We start from the raw sequence: 22,029 nt of genomic DNA on the forward strand, positions 1-22,029 counted from the left end.
CAGGTGAGCCTAAGAATTGTACCTTAACAAGCTCCCAAGTGATGGGATACTTCTAGTCCAAGGACCACACTTTGAAAACCACCATCCTATGTTAAAACATTTTTTTTTAACATTCATTTATTTTTGAGACAGAGAGACAAAGCATGAGCTGGAGAGGGGCAGAGAGAGAGGGAGACATAGAATCAGAAACAGGCTCCAGGCTCTGAGCTGTCAGCACAGAGCCTAATGTGGGGCTCAAACCCACGGACCACGAGATCATGACCTGAGCTGAAGTCGGACACTTTACCGACTGAGCCACCCAGGTGCCCCAATGTTAGAACATTTAACAGAAACAAATTCACGGCCTCAAAAGCCTCCTAGAATCCTCTCCATCTCACAAGTACAGTTAAGCACAGAGTACAGGAAACTTAAGTGACTTGTGTACAAATTTGCCAATTATCCGTGCCTAAGCATCAACAATGTGCTAGATGCTCATTCAAACATCCATGACAGTGTTGTGAATGAACAAAAGTCACAGAAATATTATTGTTTTGTTATTCACATGTAAAAGAAAGCTGTCTTTTGTCTCCCTGGCCTAGAAAATAGAGCCATATACAGGGGATAATGAACAGTAAGTGGATAACATTTCTGCAGAAGAAAACAAGTAATACTATATTCTGAAAAAGTATTTTGAGCACTGTTTCCCAAGGTGACAGGCATTTTAGAAATAGTATGACACCAGTTTTACTTCCAGGTATTTGGCTCTTTAGATGTTTTATGGAGCAATAAGAAGATTAAAAAAATTCGTGAAACAAAACTGAGTAGTGGGAAAATGGAAAAGAGAAAAGAGTATGTATATTCACAAAAAAGGCCTAAAAACTATGAAAAATCCAGTGGCAACAAGCACCCCTAGTACCCACCCACGTTGTGAAGGGGAGGGAAGCTTTGAGAAATCACTGTTTCCAGGTCTGAGGCAGGAATTATATGTTGGGAGGAAAAAAGCAACTTTTCCTACTCTGTGTTAGGTGTCATAAAAGCAGCCTGCTTGCTTACCCCCCATTTTTAAGTTGAGGCAATTAGGGTAGGCATGTGAGAATTAAAAGAAATAAAAACACCACTGTCCAAAGAGTTGTATTAAATGTAACCTATTCAATTGCCCTTTCTAATCTAGGTGCGGGAAACTGGTTGATAAATTTCCACTGGCTGGCCTAAGTAAGCCTACTGTAAAATCACATCCGGAGCACCAGTGATGATAACTTCATGAATCTCACCCAATAACAAAATCAAATTTAAAGTTGGATGTACAGTGAAAATGAAGTCCAGGACCCTTCCGTTACTTCTGAAGAAGTATTCAGAAGAAAAAAACATGTTATTTAGAATGTTCTTCAAGCAAAACACAAATATGAAACCTATCATTTGGGCAAAACCCATTAGTCTGATAATCTATAAAAGTCAGACTTACAGTAGAGAAGCCCCCATTTACTGAGAACTAACTCACTGCCCCAGATTTCTATAAGACAAAATAAATTCTCTTCCATTCCTCTTCAGTGTCTCCAAACAGCCACCTCTCTTTTCCCCACTTATTCTTAGCCAAATCCTCTACAAACAAGGTGGTATAAATAAAAAAAAACAAAAAACAAAACAGGGGTGCCTGGGTGGCTCAGTGGTTAAGCGTCCAACTTCGGCTCAGGTCATGATCTCACAGTTCATGGGTGCGAGCCCTACATCAGGCTCTGTGCTGACAGCCAGCTCAGAACCTGGAGTCTGCTTCAGATTCTGTGTCTCCCTCTCTTTCTCTCAGAAATAAATAAAAACATTTTTAAAAAATCAGAATCTTATAATTCAGTTCTAATGTAATTATAAACTTTATATTATTCTATCAACAGGTTGATAGAATATATGTGTACAAAACCCAAGTGGTCCAAAGGGACATACAGTAAAAATAACGCTCCCTCCCACCTATACTCTCTAGCCAGCTACTTTTTCCTGGAGTAACACTGTTACCAATGTCTAGACTAGCCTCCCTGAGTTAACAAACTTTTAGTTACAGCACTTAGTTACAGGTTATCCATATATTAAAAATATTTGGGAAAATTGAATAATTTTTATAAACAAAAGTTTCTAAAAAAAACTTTCCTCTTCTGGGATTAACAAAACAGGTCAATTACCCAAGATGAAGAAGCACAAGAAAATCTACTGCTGCCACATCACTATGTTCACTTACATAAGCTGAGGCCCAGGTGGTGGAAACAATGCACAACTAAAGGAAAACAGAAAATGAAATCCAAAGGAAGATGAGGCCCTCAAGGAGATAAGGAGGTAACACTGGCTCTCCTAGGTCAGAGCATGTGAGGGAGAGATTCTGGGTTTAACACAAGCAGGTAAGGAGTCAACTAAAACGTTTAATGATAGGCTAAAGGCTAAGTGGAGGGTTGTATGACAGTCTAGGGTCCCTGGCATCCACAGACACAGGGAAGTTCAAACATCTGCACAGATGTTTCCCAGATGCTCTTAAGACTGCAGGCGGAGTGGGAAAGTTTTCTTCTGCAGACCTGGGAGAAAGACACCACTAGAGGAAAGGTGTGAAGTCCTAACCACCACCCTCAATCCCACCCCGCCCTTCTACCCTATGCAAACAAAAGCTGAGCTGCTTGGGGGAGGAGTGAGTCAAACCCAGTCAGCCCTAGGGCTTGGGTGAAGGCACACTGCAGCTGGGGAAAGAATTAGAGTTAAGAAGAAAATACTCTCTTACCCTAGGGGAGCAGTTAAGTCCTCCCCAGGACGCTGCAGGGTATCATGAGAAGACCCTACCACCTGTAAGAGGGATATTATTGAGAAAGACTCAACCATGCACACAGGATTACACCTGAACCAGGACCAAAAACCAGAGATGTCAAAAGTCCTGTCTACTTCCAGGCTAGGACTTTTCTGGGTGGGGCAAGCACACAGAGACAGAGCCTTCCAGCCTTCCTGGGGACAAGTGTCACAGGGAGACCAAAAGCTAAGAGTGGAACAAGAACATGGAGAAAAGCCTTTCAGCACCCCACTCCCCACTCTGAGAACAAGGAATGGAGGAATCTCAAGCCAGTAATGTACTGAAAACACTCAGAGTAACAACAAAACCCAAACCTAGCTCAACTCTAGCCTAAACAGACTTAACACTTTATATTAATTACCTAGTGAAAGAAGAGACACACCCACTTCTAGCCATAAAGATTTTTTTTCTCAGTCACTACTGTTTTACACGTGAAGTCCAGCATTCACTCAAGAATTAAGAGACACATTGGGGCGCCTGGGTGGCTCAGTCAGTTACACGTCTGACTTCGGCTCAGGTCATGATCTCATGGTTCGTGGGCTCGAGCCCCATGTCGGGCTCTGTGCTGACAGCTGGCTCAGAGCCTAGAGCCTGTTTCAGATTCTGTATCTCCCTCTCTCTCTCCGATCCTCCCCTGTTCATGCTGTCTCTCTCTCTCTCTCTCTCTCTCTCTCAGATAAAAAAAGAAAGAAAGAATTAAGAGACACATTAAAAAAATGCCACCCAAAAAAAACAAACAAAAAAAAACAAACAAAAAACAAAAAACACTGTCAAGAAACAAAACAATCAGACTGAGAAATGACCCAGATGTTCAAATTACCAGACAAGAGATTTAAAATAACAATGAATATTATTAATGTCTATAGTGGAAAAGATAGAAATATGCATGAACAGATCGGGAACTTCAGCAGAGACATAGAAACTATAAGAAAGAGTCAAACAAAAATGCTAGAAATTAAAACCAGAAAAGAAATTAAAGAATGCCACTGATTGGGCTCCCGGGTGGCTCAGTCGGTTAAGGGTCTGACTCTTGGTTTCAGCTCAGGTCATGAACTCACGGTTTCCTGAATTCGGATTCTCGCTCTTTCCCTTTCTCTGCCCCTCCTGGGCTTCTGCTGTCTCTGTCCCTCTTAAAAATAAATAAACTTAGAAAAAAAAATGCTACTGAGGGCTCATCATTAGATTCAGTGACAGGAGGGAAAAATTCAGAAAACTTGAAAAATAGGTCAAAAAAAGTACTCAAACGAGACACAAAGAGAAAACAAAGGAGAAAAAAACAAGAGCATTGAAGAGCTGTGATGCAATACCCAAAAATCTTAAGAAAAATGTCATTGGAATCCCTGGAGAAGAGAAAGAATGAGGCAAAGAAATATTTTAAAAGATAAATACTCAAAAAATTTCCAAACTCCATGAACAACATCAAAGCACAGATCAAGGTCAGAGAACCCCAAGCAAAACAAATACCAAGATAACACCTAATACAACATATTCCAACTGCTAAAAACCAAAGATAAAGATAAAATCTTGAAGGCAGCCAGAGGGGGAAAAGGGGAACAAAATCAAGATTATAAAAGAATTCTCAGAAACTATCCAAGTGAGAAGACTAACTTTCCTAAATAAAAGAAAGAAGTCACAAAGAATATGATACCTTGGAAAACTATCTTCCAAAACTGAAGGCTTGTTTCTCATAAACCAACGCTGAAATAATTCACTGCTAAGAGGCCTGTGTTATAAGAAATGTTAATGGAATTCTTTCAGGCAGAAGGAGTATGGTGCTAGACAGAAATATGGATCTACACAAAGAAATGAAGAGTGCCCAAAATGGTAAAAATTAGAGTAACTATCAAAGGTTATTTCCCATATTTTTAATCTAAAAAGTAACTGACAATCTAAAGCAAAAAGAGTAACAACGTTAGGTAATTAACCTATGTAAAATTAGGTGTACGACAGTAAAACAAAAACATGAAAGAGGAATTGGACATTTACTGTTTTGCATGGAATTTTACTCTATAGATGAAGTGGTTCAATATTACTAGAAGAAATTAAAGATATACACTGTAAACAGTAGGTCAAATATAAAAGAAATTTTAAGAAATACATAATAAGGCAATATTGAAGTTAAAAACACAATCATTAAAAAAAAACAAACATTCAATTAATCCAAAAGCAGACAGAAAAACAGAATAAAGAACAGATGGGAGAAATAGAAAGCAACTATCAAAATGACAGATTTACATGGAAAGAGCCTAAATGTCCATCAGTTGATGAATGGCTCAAGAAGATGCGGTTTATCTATACAATGGAATACTACATGGCAATGAGAAAGAATGAAATCTGGCCACGTGTAGCAACAAGGATGGAACGAGGGTGTTATGCAGAGCGAAATAAATCAGGCAGAGAAGGACAGATACCATATGTTTGCACGTATAGGTGGATTAGGAGAAACTTAACAGAGGACCATGGGGGAGAAGAAGGGGAAAAGAAGTTGGGGAGAGGGAGAGAGGCAAACTATGAGAGACTCTTGAACACTAGGAACAAGCTGAGTGCTGATGGGGGTGGGAGAGAGGGGATGGGGGGTGATGGGCATGGAGGAGGGCACTTGTTGGGATGAGCACTGGGTGTTATATGGAAGCCAACTTGACAAACTATGAAAGAAAAAAAAGTGACAGATTTAACTCCAACCGTACCAATAATCATACTAAATACAGTCTAAGATACCAATGAAAAGACAGAGATCTTCAGACTAGATAGAAAAGCAAGATCCATCTGTATCCCATCTACAAGAAACCTATTTTTATTAAATATTAATAAAGAATGCTCTGAAAGTAAAAGGATATATGGAAGTGCCCAATCACTATACCCTATATTTGAAACGAACATAATCTGAAATGTCAACTACACTGTATGTGCACATGACAACAGATCTTCAAAATATATGAAATAAAAACTGGCAGAATAGAAGGGAAAAAGAAACAAATCCATAAAACTTCTGTGGAGACCTCAACATCTCTCCCTCTCAGAAATCATTACAAGTAGATATAAAGTCAGTATACATAAAACCTCAACAACCCTATCAACCAACTAGACTTAAATGACATAAAAAGAGTACTCCACACAGTAACAGCATCATATTATTTCAAGTGCTCACAGAACACTGACCATGACAGGCCATATTCTGGATCATAAAACAAACCATGACAAAATGAAATGAACTGAAATTTCAAAGGATGTCTTCCAACCACAATAGAATTAAACTAAAAATCAATTATTGTAAGATATCCGGAAAATCTCCAAATATTAAGAAATTAACATATTTCTAATTTTTTAATGTTTTTTATTTATTTCTGAGAGAGAGCAAGAGAGACAGCATGAGCAGGGGAGGGTCAGAGAGAGAGGGAGATACAGAATCTGAAGCAGGCTCCAGGCTCTGAGCTAGCTGTCAGCACAGAGTCTGACATGGGGCTCAAACCCACAAACCGTGAGATCATGACCTAAGCCGAAGTCAGACGCTTAACCAACTGAGCCACACAGGTGCCCCCAAGAAATTAACATATTTCTAAATAATCCATGGCTCAAAAGGAATTCACAAGGGAAATTAGACTTTAAAAAAAAAAATTTTAACAATTACTCATTTTTTGAGAGACAAGACAGTGCAAGTGAGGGAGGGACAAAGAGAGGAAGACAGAATCTGAAGCAGGCTCCAGGTTCTGAGCTGTCAGCACAGAGCCCGATGCGGGGCTTAAACCCACGAACTGTGAGATCATGACCTGAGCCAAAGTTGGCGCTTAACCGACTGAGCCACCCAGGCGCCCCTTTATTTATGTATTTAATTATTTTTCAGAAAAAAATTTTTTAGAGAAAGATTTTATCTATTTGCAAATCAAAATGTGATATACCACGTTAATAAAAGAAAGGTAAGAACCATATGATCCTTTCAATAGATGCAAAAAGTATTTGACAAAATACAGAATCCTTTCTTGATAAAAACCCTCAAGAAAGTAGGGACAGAAGGAACATACCTCAACATCATAAAGGCCATGTAGAGGAAAGACCCACAGCTAAAATCATCTTCAATGGGAAAAAGATTGAGAGCTTTCCCCCTAAGGTCAAGAACATGACAGGGATGTCCACTATCACCAATGCTGTTCAACACACTATTGGAAATCCTGGCCTCAGCAATCAGACAACAAAAAGAAATAAAAAGCATCCAAATTGGCAAAGAAGTCAAACTTCCACTCTTCACAAATGACATGACACTCTACATGGAAAACCCGAAAGACTCCACCAAAAAACTGATAGGTGAATTCACCAAGTCGAAGTTATAAAATCAACATACAGAAATCGGTTGCATTTCTATACATCAATAAAGAAGCAACAGAACAAGAAATCAAGGAATCGACCCCATTTGCAATTGCACCAAAACCCATCTCTTTAACCAAAGAAACAAAAAGATCTGTGCACTGAAAACTATACAAAGCTTATGAAAGAAATTAAACACAAAGAAATGGAAAAACATTCCATGCTCATGGACTGGAAGAACAAATATTGTTAAAACGTCTATACTACCCAAAGCAATCTACATACTCAATGCAATCTCTAACAAAATAATACCAGCATTCTTCACAAAGCTAGAACAAACAATCCTAAAATTTGTATGGAACCAAAAAAGACCCCGAATAGCCAAAGCAATCTTGTAAAAGAAAACCAAAGCTGGAGGCATCAGAATCCCAGACTTCAAGCTGTCTTACAAAGCTGTAATCATCAAGATAGTATGGAACTGGCACAAACACAGACAGATCAATGGAACAAAATAGAGAACCCAGAAATGGACCCACAAACGTATGGCCTACTAATCTTTGACAAAGCAGGAAGGAATATCCAATGGAAAAAAAGACAGTCTCTTCAGTAAATGGTAATGGGAAAACTGGACAGTGAAATGCGTAAGAATGAAACTGGACCACTTTCTTAGACCATACACAAAAACAAATTCAAAATAGATGAAAGACCTAAATGTGAAACAGGAAACCTCAAAATCCTAGAGGAGAAAACAGGAAGCAACCTTTTTGACCTCAGCCACAGCAACTTCTTACTTGACATGTCTCCAGAGGCAAGGGAAACAAAAAGAAAAATGAACTATTGGAACCTCATCAAGATAAAAATCTGCACAGAGAAGGAAATAACAAAACTAAAAGGCAACCAACGGAATGGGAGAAGATACTTGCAAACAACATACTGAATAGCAGATTAGTATCCAAAATCTATAAAGAGTTTACCAAATCCAACACCCAAAAAACAAATAATCCAGTGAAGAAATGGGCAGAGGACATGCAAAGACATACACCGTTCCAAAGAAGACATCCAGATGGCTAACAGACACATGAAAAAATGCTCAACATCACTCATCAGAAAACACAAATCAAAACCACAATGAGATACCACCTCACACTTGCCAGAATGGGTAACATTAACAACTCTGGAAACAAGAGACATTGACCAGGATGTGGAGAAAGGGGGACTCTCGCACCACTGGTGGTGCAGACCCTCTGGAAAAAAGTGTGGAGGTTCCTCAAAAAACTAACAATAGAACTACCCTATGACCTAGCAACTGCACTACTAGGTATTTATCAAAACAATACAAAAATGCTGATTTGGGGACAGCTGGGTGGCTCAGTTGGTGAAGTGTCTGATGCTTTATTTCAGCTCAGGTCATGATCTCAGTTTGTGGGTTCGAGCCCCACATCGAGCTCGGCACTGGCAGCACAGAGCCTGCTTGGGATTTTCTGTCTCCGTCTTTCACTGCCCCTTCCTCACTCGTGCTGTCTCTCTCTCAAAAATAAATTAACTTTAGGGGCGCCTGGGTGGCTCAGTAGGTTGAGCGTCCGACTTCGGCTCAGGTCATGATCTCACAGTTCGTGGGTTCAAGCCCCGCGTCGGGCTCTGTGCTGACAGCTCAGAGCCTGGAGGCTGCTTCAGATTCTGTGTCTCCCTCTTTCTCTGACCCTCCCCTGCTCACGCTGTCTCTCTCTCTCTCTCTCTCAAAAATAAATAAAACATTAAAATAAACAAACAAACAAATAAACTTTTAAAAATGCTGATTTGATGGGGCGCCTGGGTGGCTTAGTCGGTTAAGCGTCCGACTTTCGCTTAGGTCATGATCTTGCGGTTCGTGGGTTCGGGCCCCACGTTGGGCTCTGTGCTGACTGCCAGCTCAGAGCCTGGAGCCTATTTCAGAGTCTGTATCTCCCTCTCTCTGACCCTCCCCTGCTCACGCTGTCTCTCTCTCTCCTAGAAATATATAAAAATATTCAAAAAAAAAATGCTGATTTGAAGGGGCACATGTACCCTAACGTTTACTGCAGTGTTATCAACAGTAACCAAATTATGGAAAGAGTCCAAATGTCCACTGACTGCTGAATGGTATGTATATAATGGAATACTACTCGGTGAGCAAAAAGAATGAAATCTTGACATTTGCAACAAAGTGGATGGAACTAGAGTGTATTCATGGCAGGCGAGATAAGTCAGAGAAAGACAAATATTGTATGATTTTACTCGTATGTGGAATTTAAGAAACAAAACACATAAACATAGGTGAAGGGAAGCAAAAATAAGATAAAAACAGACTGGCAAACCATAAGAGCCTCTTACACCCAGAGAACAAACTGAGGGTTGCTGCTGGAAGGGTGGTTGGTGGGGGAATGGGCTAAATGGGTGATGGGTACTAAGGATGGCACTTGTTGGGATAAGCACTGGGTGTTACATGTTAAGTGATGAATCACAGGGTTTCTACTCCTGAAACCAATGCTACACTGCATGTTAACTAACTTGAATTTAAATAAAATTTAAAAAAAAATCTAAAAAAAGGGGGAGGGGGTGCAGGGAAGAGGAGAAGTGGGAGAGAACCTCAATCAGTCTCCACGCTCAGCGCAGAGCAGAGCCCGACATAGGGCTCGATCCCACGACCCTGGGATCATGACCTGAGCTGAAATCAAGAGTCAGACACTCCACTCACTGCACTAGGCAGGTACCCTGAAAATATTTTGAACTGAATAAAAATTTAAAACATAACACACCAGAGGTACCTGGGTGGTTCAGTTGGTTAAGTGTCTGACTTCGGCTCGGGTCATGATCATTTGGTTAGTGAGTGAGTTCAAGCCCTGTGTTAGGCTCTGCACTGATAGCTCTGAGCCTGGAGCCTGCTCTGGATTCTGTGTCTCCCTCTCTCTCTCTCTCTCTCTCTTTGCCCGCACCCTGCTTGTGCTCTCTCACTCTTTCTCTCTCAAAAGTAAATATATAAACATCAAAAGAAAATAACATACCGAAATCTATGGGGCACATATTAAAGCATGATTAGAGGGAAATTTGTAACATTAAAAAGCTTAATTTAAGTGGTTTCCAGAGGTAAGAGGTAGAGGTGGGCAAAATGAGTGAAGGTAGACAAAAGGTACAAACTTCTAGTTACAAAAGAAGACAGTCCTGGAAATGTAATGTACAGCATGGTAATACAGTTAATACTGTACTGTATACTTGAAAGTTGCTATGAGAGAAGATTTTTTTTTTTTTTTAATGTTTTATTTATCTCTAGGAGAGAGAGAGAGAGACAGCGTGAGCAGGGGAGGGTCAGAGAGAGAGGGAGTCACAGACGGGAACAGGCTCCAGGCTCCGAGCTGGCAGTCAGCACAGAGCCCGACGCGGGGCTCGAACCCACGAACCGCGAGATCATGACCTAAGCGAAAGTCGGACGCTTAACCGACTAAGCCACCCAGGCGCCCCGAGAGAAGATCTTAAAAGTTCTCATCACAAGGAAAAAATGTTGTTAATTATGTATGGTGATGAATGTTAATTAGACTTATGTGATAGTTATCTCACTATATACACAAATAGTAAATCATTATGTTGTAATATGATTTGCAACATAGTAAAACCTTAAACTAATATAATATGATTTACTAATTACTGATATTAGTAATAATAATAAAATAATAGTAATAATAATAATAAAATAGTTTAAGTAAAACCTTAAACTAATACAATATGATTTACTAATTACTAATTACTAAGGTAATATGATTTACAACATAGTAAAACCTTAAACTAATATAATATTTTGTATCAATAGGAAAAGAAGAAATGTTGCTGCCACCTTAAAAAAACAGAAAAAGAGCAAATCAACTCAAAGTAAGAAGGAAGGAAATATTAAAGATATTCACAGAAATTGAAATTAGAAAAAAAAAAATCTCTGACTCCAAAGCCTTGATCTTTAAAAACATCAGTAATTGATAAACCTCTATCCAGACTCAACAAAAAAAAGAGAGGAAACAAATTACCAATATAATGAATGAAAGAAGGGGTATGACAACAGATCCTACCAAAATTAGGAGAATCAGGTAATAGCACAATTTTATCTATCAATTTGACAACTTAGAGGAAATGTACCAATTCCCTGAAAGATACAAACTACCAAAGCTGGCCTGAGAAGAAATAGGTGACCCAAACAGTTCTAGATCTCTTAAAGAAACTGAATTCTTAATAAAAAACCTGGGGCGCCTGGGTGGCTTAGTCAGTTAAGTGACTTTCGCTTGGGTCATGATCTCACGGTTTGTGGGTTTGAGCCCCGCATCGGGCTCTGTGTTGACTGCCAGCTCAGAGCCTGGAGCCTGTTTTGGAGTCTGTGATTCCCTCTCTCTCTGACCCTCCCCTGCTCATGCTGTCTCTCTCTCTCTCCTAGAAATAAATAAAAACATTAAAAATAAATAAATAAATAAATAAATAAATAAATAAATAAATAAATAAATAAAATAAAAAACCTGACCAAGAAAACTCCAGGCCCAGATGGCTTCACTGACCAAGTCTATCCAACATTAAAGAAAAAATATCAATTCTACACAAACTATTCTAGAAAACAGAACAGGAGGGAACATTTCCCAACTCATTTTATGATGCTAGAATGACCTCAATTCTAAAATCAGACAAAGGCATCACAAAAAAACTATAGACCAATATCCCACATGAAAAAAAATGTAAAAATCCTCAACCAAAAGGCTGGGTGGCTCAGTTTAAACATCCGACTCTTGATTTTGGCTCATGATCTCACAGTTCAGTTCATGAGCTCAAGCCCTACATCGGGCTCCGTGCTAACAGCATGAAGTCTGCTTGGGATGGTCTCTGTCCCTCTCCGTCCCCCTCTGTCTGCCTCTCTCAGGGAAGAAGGGAGGGGAGGGGCGGGGAGGGGAGGAAAACAAAAAAAAATTCTCTACCAGATAGTAGCAAATCTGATCCAGCAATATATAAGAGCAGCAAGCCTCTTTTAAGAGATTTAAAGATTTAATCCATGGTTTACTCCTGACCTGGAATTACTCCCAAAGACAAGCGGTATTTGATTCCATTCCAAATTTAGTCTTGATGTAAATACAGAATTTTGTATATCTGACTTTTTACAAAGCTCCTTTCAAAGTCAAGGCACTGAGCAGACAGTTTAATTCAGGAAATTAGGCAGATTATACAGTAGCTGAGACCTTATAGAAGAAACCTTTGGGTTAAAAGTAATCTACAGTCTCATGAACACACACTCAAGTAAAAGGTAACGAACCTGTATCTTTGGTTTCTAACAAAAGAAATTTAGATAAAGAGAAAACTGACTAGCCTTTACTTTAAAAAGACAGCTCAGTTTCCTCAAGGTTTTAAAGATTATGATCTACAGCATCATTCCTAATCTGCTTTCTCAGCAGCTTGGTTTAATTACTTACCTTCAACCTGGCTAGTATCCGAGCATGGTTTCTTCTTTGACTCCAAATTCCCAGTTTTCTCATCCACATCCAGTAGAGGAATATAGTCTGTTTTTCCAACAGTTTCTCCCACAACATCATCAAAGGCCTCTGCCTCCAGCGTGGCAATGAAGTCCCGTTTTATCTCTTCCTCAATTTCTGGAGGTGGGTCTGTTAATGCATCTGCAAGACTGAGGTCAGCCATTCTGCACCAATGTAACTGCCTGGTTAAGGAGGGAAAAATATTTCATAAGATGAGCACTGTGCAAAGGAAAACACATCCCTAGAAACACTTCTCAGTTGTTCTAACAAGAAAATAATTAAAATCCAAAATTTTAGAGCTAGAAAAGGCTCCCTCATTTGACAGATTAAAAAATTAAAGCTCAGTTAACCAACAGTCTTACCCAAAGTAAACACCCGCTTTTTCACATCGCTGGGAGGTAAACAGAGCAAGTGCCATTTTCTCATTAATAAGAAAAAAACAGGGACGCCTGGGTGGCTTAGTCGGTTAAGCATCCGACTTCAGCTCAGGTCATGATCTCACAGCTTGTGGGTTCGAGCCCCGTGTTGGGCTCTGTGCTGACACCTAGCTCAGAGCCTGGAGCCTGCTTCAGATTCTGTCTCCCTCTCTGTCTCTCAGAAATAAATAAAACATTAAAAAAAAATTTTTTTAAAGGAAAAGAAAAAATAAAGTGTAAAAAAACCCCAATATATCCAAAGTTATAGCCAGTAAGACTCAAATCAGGTCTTTTGATTTCAAGTCTTATAAACTTTTTAATTATTCCATATATCTTTATTTCCAAATCATGTCCCAGAATAATTCTTAAAAAATATACAAAAGGAGGTCAGATTACATTATATTCCCATGAAAAAAGGTTATACTACTATCAGGCAAAAGAAGCCACCTCTCCTAACTAAAAGCACGTTGAGTATGGGCCTTATCTTGTTGAGGTTAAATACTGTTTCTTCATGAATCTCTTATTGTTAGCTCTGTCCACCAAAACTATGCCTAGCCTTGCTGGCATGAAAAATACAGATCTGTTCCCTGATTAGTTATGGGCGCAATCCCTCTTTGTGGCCATGTACATCACCATCTTTACAGAACATCAGGCTCTCAATTTTTAAACATAACTTGAAGTATAATCTACTATAGGCAAAATTGTTACATGAAGAGCCAAGAAAATATAAATTGTGTAGTAAAAACGCAAAAGGACCTGCAAAAAATGGAGTTCCCAGTACATACATAGCACAGTGGGATATCTGTCCTTCAAAAAGTCTAACTTTGGGGCACCTGGGTGACTCAGTTGGTTAAACGTCTGACTTCAGCTCAGGTCATGATCTCACAGTTGGTGAACTCATGCCCCTTGTCAGGCTCTGTGCTGACAACTCAGAGTTCAAAGCCTGGAGCCTGCTTTGGATCCTGTGTCTCCCTCTCTCTCTGCCCCTCCCTTCCAACACTCTTCTTTCTTTCTCTCTCTCCCTCTCAAAAATAAACATTAAAAAAAAGTCTAACTTAATAGAAACTCTCCAAGAGACTCATGAAGATAAGTGAACATATAAGCTTTCTTGACCAGGTAAAGGTAAATCAAATAGAAATAACAGCTACTGCTTCTTCCTGGTCAGAAATCTATTCTTCATTATCTTCCCCCATTATACACCAATGGCCACCCCAGTGGCGTTGGGCACATGACCAAGCAGAGGATGGTTGGAAAAGGAATGTTTCATGACTACATCCTGGATGGAAGATCCACCAAGTGGCAGCTGTTCAGTTGCCATAGCTCTCTTCCTTCTCAAGTCTACGTGAGCAACCTTCCAATCTTTCTTTTGCCTAATCCAGTCAGTCTATTACTTGCAACCAAAGACTCTCAACTAATCTTTCCTCAACCCAAATTTTTAAAGGTCAAATTTTACTATGATTTAAGAAACTTTTTTTTTTTTTTAAACATTTATTCATTTTTGAGAGACAAGAGAGAAANTGACCTGAGCCAAGGTCAGACACTTAACTGACTGGGCCACCAGACACACTGGTTTAAGCCACTTTTAAAGGCTCTCCTTTAAAACTATTATCCACTGTCAACCTCTCTCCAACTAAATTTACTAAGGAAAAAGAAATATCCACCAAGGAATACAGTAATTCTATCTTCATCACTGTCTTCTACACAAAAGTTCCTATCACAGTCATCAGAAGGGAGTAGCACACATATACTCCATTTACAATACATGAACATGGATGGGCAGTCCTATTCTCTATGGCACCCAGGCTACTTTACATATAAAGTATCATTATCACTTCAGATCCCTCTAGGAAAAATGCTGAAAAATGACTCCTTAAAGGATTTTTAAAAAGCCTGACAAATTTAATGTCAGTAAGTTCCATAAAAAGTAACTACTTTTCCCTTTTCTATAACTATTATTACCAGTTAGCATTTGAAACCTATTATGAACAAAAAATAATAAAGGATGTCTATAATTAAACAGTTTCATAGTCAAAGAGCGCTTGAAAGGACATCTGTACCATCCTTAACAATGGCTTTGTTTCCATAATATACACGTATGATACCATTTTCATGCAATCCACTCAAACTTCCTAATTCAGGACACAGGTAAAAATAGAGGCAAAACCAACAATATCTTTTAAATCTCATTTATCTGAGTGCAGTTCTCAAATGGCAGCTCTTTATCCACTGTAACTTTCCCCTGTTCACCCCCACCCTCAACCTCCCAAACCGCTACCTGGGCTGACAGGCGGCTCATGGAATATGAAGAGCAGCTTAAATTCAGCCTAACAAGGTAAAACTGATAGAACATGAGACAGCTGGAAAGCGGGAAGGTCATTTGGCTCTGAGTGCATCTAGCCAACCACCCAAGCATCTGTATCTCAACACAGTTTAGCTATTCCTTTCTTGTCACTACATATAAATAGAAGTATGATTTAAACACACCCACACCCACACGCGTGCGCACGCACACACACCATCCACTTATGGAAAATGATCCTGTAAAGGCAATACTGGTGTTGTGTTGGAGGTGAAAGTACTGGTTTCATTCAGAAAGCCCAGTGTTCAATAAACTACAGAGACTGCCTACTTTTATAGCTATTCTATTCTAAAAAATATACAAGTATAATAAATTCTGTAAGTGTTGTACAGGTTTGTTAAACTGGTTCTACAAGTATTCCAGAATTGATTTTAATGAATTCATGAATGAATTTCATCCCACACTTACAGAATCATTTAAGGTCACTTAATACTCAGCTATGCCTTAAAATGATTAGTTATGTAATATATGGACAAAAGGAAATGACACAATGTTATTCTCAAATCTGGATATTCAGGAAGTTCCAAAAATGTACCTTTGTGAATGAGAACTATATACTTAAAAGAAATTATTTCTCCTTGACTGTTTATACTATTCCTTTCCTATTTGTATAAAGTGTGAATTTAAAGGCAAGAAAAGAAAGCTGGGTACAGGAGTTTCTAAGCTTCAATGAAGCACTAGTTTAATCTATAGCTTTCAGTGAGTCACCTTCCATGGCCAAATTCCCTAATCTTGTAAAATGAGAGTGGTATGTTAAATGATTCATGAGGTTGATTATTCTACAAGCTGCTAATAAGTTAAAATTTATTTTTTTAATGTTTATTTTAGAGAGAGCGCACGAGCAAGCATGAGCAAGGGGAGGGGCAGAAAGAGAGGGAGACACAGAATCCAAAGCAGGCTCCAGGCTCTGAGTGGTCAGCACAGAGCCTGACGCAGGGCTCAAACCCATGGTGTGCAAGATCATGACCTGAGCTGAAGTCGGACACTTAACTGACTGTGTCATCTAGGCACCCCAAACTGCTAATAATTTAGATTCATCACTTAAGTTAGAAATAAACAAACTGCATATAGAGCCTCAATGTGCATGGTGACTTTTATATACAAGTACTCCCAATTATAACTAGGTTCAGATTTATCAGAAGGCAAAAACTTTTGGGCAAAGGGAGAGACTAAAAACAAACTCATCACTGCACAGTGCCCTGCTTGAGCAAATCTGACTGGAGCTTAAGAAACTCCACCCAGTTCTGGCTAACATCAAAGGAGACTTACACCACTCTGCCAGAAAATAAGCCCCATATTATTTAACCAGGCACAAAGAGAACATGCAGTTTTTAAGCACAGCACTTTGGACATCTGATCTTTCATTCTGACTACATGCCTGAAGTGAAACTGAAATGAGAAGAGTTTTGAAAATAGGTGAACAAAGATAACAAGAAATGACATAACAAGATGATGAAGCAAGGAAAAAAATTTTGGTCTCTTGACTACACTCTTACTATTAATAGCTATGTGCTCATAAAAAGTATATAAGAAGATATGATAGGTCACAAAGCACCGCTTCTGTTACATGTTTTGTTTTTAATGTTTTATTTATTTCTGAGAGAGAGAGAGAGATAGGCAGTGTGAGCCAGGTAGGGTCAGAGAGAGAGGGAGACACAGAATCCAAAGCAGGCTCCAGGCTCTGAGCTGTCAGCACAGAGCCCGACACGGGGCTCAACCCATAAGCTGTGAGATCACGACCTGAGCCGAAGTTGGACGCTCGTGCGCACTGAGCCACCCAGGTGCCCCACATGTTGTTTTTTTTGAAGTTTATTTTTTTTGAAAGAGAGAAAGAGAGAGGGAGAAAGACAGAGCACGAGCACATACAAGTTGGGGGAGGGGTAGAGAGACAGGGAGAGAATTCCAAGCAGGCTCCGTGCTGACACAGCACAGAGCCTGACACAGGGCTTGGACCTACAAACTATATGTTCATGACCTGAGCTGAAATCCAGAGTCAGACACTTAAGTGACCCAGCCATTCACTCAGGTGCCCCTTGTATGGTTTACTTTAGTCACAAACTCTGGAGTTAGTTCCTAAGCTGAAATATATTCTAGGTCTATACAGATAAGTGCTCATAATTAATTTAAATACACAGAAGTATGGCCAACTTTTTAAGCTCCCAAAATTCCTCTTGAAAATATTAGGTCAGTCTTACGTACAGTCAATCACTCCAGATCTGTGCTCATTCTGTCTGATGAGAAATTAGCAATCTAGTTTGCAAATGGCCTGTTAACTGCCTTTGTCCTCCTATATACCCCACCTACCCCCCTCCAGACACACCCTGTCTCCCAAAGGTGCTGCTTTGGAGGTAAAGTGGAGGAAGAAAACTCATGAAAAAGAACAGAAGCCTAATTCCCACCAACACACTAAAACTTTTTTCACAACCACTGTCATATTTTCACTTCACTCTGTCATATTAGCCTAGTCTGTACCAAGAATCTTACAGTAGCCAGCATTCTCTTTTATAAAGTACAGAATCCTATTTCACAATTTCAAAGAGGGTAAGGGGACATATACCCCCAAAAGGTCCATTATTACACCTTAGTGTGAATAGTATGAATTTGGTTCTTATGAAGTAGCTTTTCTTTTTCTTTTTTTTTTTTTTTAATGTTTATTTATCCTTGAGAGAGAGAGAGCGCACGCACACGAGCAGGGGAAGGACAGAGAGACAGGGAGACACAAAATGTGAAGCAGACTCTAGAGTCTGAGCCTGACATGGGGCTTGAAATCACAAACTGCGAGCTCATGACCTGAGCTGAAGTCAGAAACTTACCAACTGAGCCACCCAGGCACCCCTCCTCTTTTTTTTTTTTTTTTTAAGTTTTTTTTTTTTTTTCTTTTAAGTGAGATNCAGACTCTGCACTACCAGCTGCAGACATTGACGTGGGACTCAAACTCACGAACCGTGAGATCATGACCTGAGTCAAAACTAAGAGTTGGATGCTTACCTGACTGAGCCACCCAAGAGCCCCTGAAATAATTTCCTCTTAATCACAGAGGATTAATCCCAGAGACCAATTCCATGGAAAGTATCTGAGTTTTTGGTTTTAGTGTGAAAAGGGAGAATAATAATTTAGTAACATGGAACATTTCAGGGAACAAAGCAGATCTGGATAAGGTATCAAAGAAGGGAGCGTAGGTAAGTGGGCCTCAAGACCCTAGGAGGTAAAAGAGAGGGAGGTAGTACAATGTCAAAGGCAAGCTTGACATCTTTTAAAATATTACCTCCTGTCAGTTTTAGAAGAAAGGAAGAAACTTTCTTCACAATCACCTGGACTAGTTGAGAAACAAAATTATCATTTATAATACTGTTTACCTTTTTTAAGTTTTTTAAGTAATCTCTACACCCAACTTGGGGCTCGAATTCATAATCTCAAGATCAAAAGTCCTATGTTCCACCCACTGAGCCAGCCAGGCGCCCCAACGTTGTTTATCTAAGGGAAATGCTTCTGGGTTCCAAATAACCATCCTGAAAAATAAACATTTAATAATGATTCTTGGGGTGCCGGGGTGGCTCAGTCAGTTAAGCTTCTGACTTCAGCTCAGGTCATGATCTTGTGGTTCATGAGTTCAAGCCCTGTGTCAGGCTCTGTGCTGACAGTTCAGAGCCTGGAGACTGCTTCGGATTCTGGGTCTCCCTCTCTCTCTGCCCTTCCACCACTCATGTTCTGTCCCTCTCCTGGCTCTCAAAAATAAACATTTAAAAAAATAATAATAATAATTCTTGAAGGCAGAAGATTGCTCATAATGCTCACTTAAATTTTCTCCATAATTGATATTCGTCAGTTTTTTGGGGGGGGGAGGGTAGAGGGGTGAATTATAGATAAGACATACAACTAAGAAGAGATGTGGGCTAATATTTTCTCCTTTTTGTAAGACTGATTTAAATGACAGAGAATTCTGAGGCCAACACTAAGCTGCTATCCCAGGACATTAGTGAGAGTGCTGTGACCAAAATGAAGTGCTTGTTCCTCAGGCTTGGAAGAAACCCAGCGTCCCAGCCAGTTCCAGAAACCATTTATAACCTGACATGGTTAGTGGTATAGCTTGTACAATAAAGATTTCATATCCAACATGAGAGTTTTTGAGTTTGTCTAGCAAGCTTTCAGTTACTAAATGGGGACTTTATTCCTCAGATTGGTTTTAATGAAGTTCTTTCAGAGGTCTATTACATACCAAGCTGAAGCTTATTGGTCTGATGTCTATGTTCTACTTTTAATTTATTTAACTAGAAAAGCAGTTTGATTTATACTTTCAATCAAAACAGTATTTCATTCAAAGTAAAACCAAATCTTTATTAAGGACCTGCATGGAAATCAGCTACCATCTTACACACCTCACAGGCACATGTGATCCCCGAAGCTAACCTGAATTTCTCCAACTCCTCCTCTGAACAGACTGGCAAATGGCAACACACAACTCAGCCACATCTTGACTATCCTAGCAATAAATCCCACCCTCCNCAGCTGTACTATTATGAACTGATGGTATTTGCAGCCTCCACAGGGTTCTGTTCAGAACCAGCATTTGTCCTGTTCATCATGGGATTAGCAACAGGAGAAGGCCCCTTGATTACTAGAATAGCAGAAGCTACTGCCCAGTGACATTCCTGTATGAAGGAGCACATGGATTTTACTTCCACGCAGTCCAAAAAAACAAAGAGCTCCTTTTTCCACTGCTATTTTACAGAGCCCTGACCTCTAAATATAAAAACCCTGCAACACACATGCACAAACATATTCACATACATAAAACCTTGCAGCACAAGGCTGAATGTCCAGCTTGCTTACTTACAGGAACTATCCAGGCAGCTTGTGTTCAGTCCTGACCGAATGCATTTTGAACCTCTAAACAGGCACCTGCCTGCCACATTTCTGTACAAGTGAAGTCAAACCTATTTCTCCAAGAAGAATAATCTACACTAGATACCTCCCACTGTGAGCCATGTGACACAGACAGCATGATGTGTGCTGAAGTCTGGTTATGTACGCCAAAACAAGAGACGACAATGACACAGCACTTACATTTCTGCTATAACCATCCTTCAGAACGACTCTTCAATTCTGTCTCAATTTAAAAAAAAAAAAAGTGAATCTTAAGATGATTCTCAATACCTAATCCTTCCATATTTTTAAAAAAAAAAAAAAGCATTTTTTAAAACGTTACTATTCATCCCACTTATTCCTCCTCAGTGTAAGACCAAAAAATATTTAGAGTTTGCCTACACCTATCCAAAAATTATTTCTAAACATTCAGGACCTCTAAAGGCTTTTATTTGCATTCAAATAATCTAGGACCCAATTCCCTCACTTTAACAATTGGTTAAAAAAAAAAAAAAAGAACCAGAAAAAACAAGTCACTTATAAACAAAGCTGGACTGAGGATCAGACTAAGGCAAGAGCCAGCAAACACCAGAAGCACAAGAAGCATCTGATATAATCAACAAAATACTGGAATTTTATAGTTTCTGCTTTATCTGACACAATGACATCGCTATCCTTCAAAGCCTTCCCCCCCCCCACCTTTTCCTCTTAAAGTATAAAAGGAAAATTAGGAAGAGTCCCAAACAACAGGGGGGAAAAAATCTCAGCTGACTTAAAAGGACCCCAATCCCTATTAAGAAAAAAGCCCCCAAACTCCTTAGTGTAATATCAAGGTCCCATAATCCTACAGAACCCAGCCCTATGACCTACCACAACCATCAGCAGTTTTCCATGTAGGGTCTCCCTATATCTTACTCACATGGGACCAGCTGCCATTTTATAAGCATATCATTATCACCAATACTCTTGCTTAGCTTGCTCTCTAAACTTCAGTCTTGAAATCAAGGTCCACATCAACTATCACCTTTTCTGTGATTTCTTTTTCAAATCTGTTCTCCCAGCACCACTGAGAACTAACATATCTGTACTTCTATTGTAACAGTACAGTCTGATCTGTACTGTAGTTAATTTATATACCAGCGGCTCCTATAATTGCTAGATCCCAAAGAGGAAGGACCATGTCTAAACAATGTGTTTATATTCCCCAGCAGATTACTTTACACAGAAGATGGGCTAAAACAACAAAAACCAACAAAACAAAGGGGCTAGCTAAACAGAATTCTAAAATGGTATGATCTAAGTTAATTTTTTTCTAATTTTTAACATTTTTACTAATTTTTGAGAGGTAGAGAGAGAGAGAGAGAGACGGAGACTGAGTGAGAGAGAGAGCACTAGCAGGAAAGGGCCAGAAGGGAGACAGAGGGTCTGCACAGTGAGCACAGAGTCAGACGCTGGGCTTGAACTAACAAACTGAGAGATCATGACCAGAGCAAAACTAAGAGTCAGTCACTTAACCTACTAGGCCACCCAGGCAACTCTAAACCAGTATGACTGAATAAAAAGCATGTCTAAATTGAAATTAATCCGGTGTTGGGTACCTGGGTGACTCAGTCAGTTAAGCAAATGTCTGACTTCGGCTCAGGTCATGATCTCACAGTTCATGAGTTTGAGTCCTGCCCTGGACTCTGCTGTCAGCGCAGAGCCTGCTTGGGATTCTCCCTCTCCCCACCTCTACCACTCCCCGCCTCCTTTCCCTCTCTCTCTCAAAAAAAAAAAAAAAAAAAAAAAACA

General features: G+C 39.6%; 1 protein-coding gene across 9 annotated transcripts in view; it reads right to left on the bottom strand.

Moving 5' to 3' along the window:
* Positions 1-22,029, bottom strand: part of MAP4 (microtubule associated protein 4) — a 187,332-nt gene that overhangs the window by 114,127 nt on the left and 51,176 nt on the right. For 8 of the 9 annotated variants that reach the window (XM_077777411.1, XM_077777409.1, XM_077777408.1 and 5 more), the window contains one exon: positions 12,541-12,782. In XM_077777411.1, the coding sequence (XP_077633537.1) occupies positions 12,541-12,763 (223 nt within the window). In that variant the 5' untranslated portion in view covers positions 12,764-12,782. Of the gene's footprint in view, positions 1-12,540; positions 12,783-20,209; positions 20,273-22,029 lie in introns of those variants that run through there. The other variant, XM_077777404.1, reaches the window with a different exon arrangement.

This window comes from Crocuta crocuta, unplaced genomic scaffold (genome assembly GCF_008692635.1).
Source record: "Crocuta crocuta isolate KB4526 unplaced genomic scaffold, BGI_CrCroc_1.0 scaffold77, whole genome shotgun sequence".
NCBI classification, from domain to species: domain Eukaryota; kingdom Metazoa; phylum Chordata; class Mammalia; order Carnivora; family Hyaenidae; genus Crocuta; species Crocuta crocuta.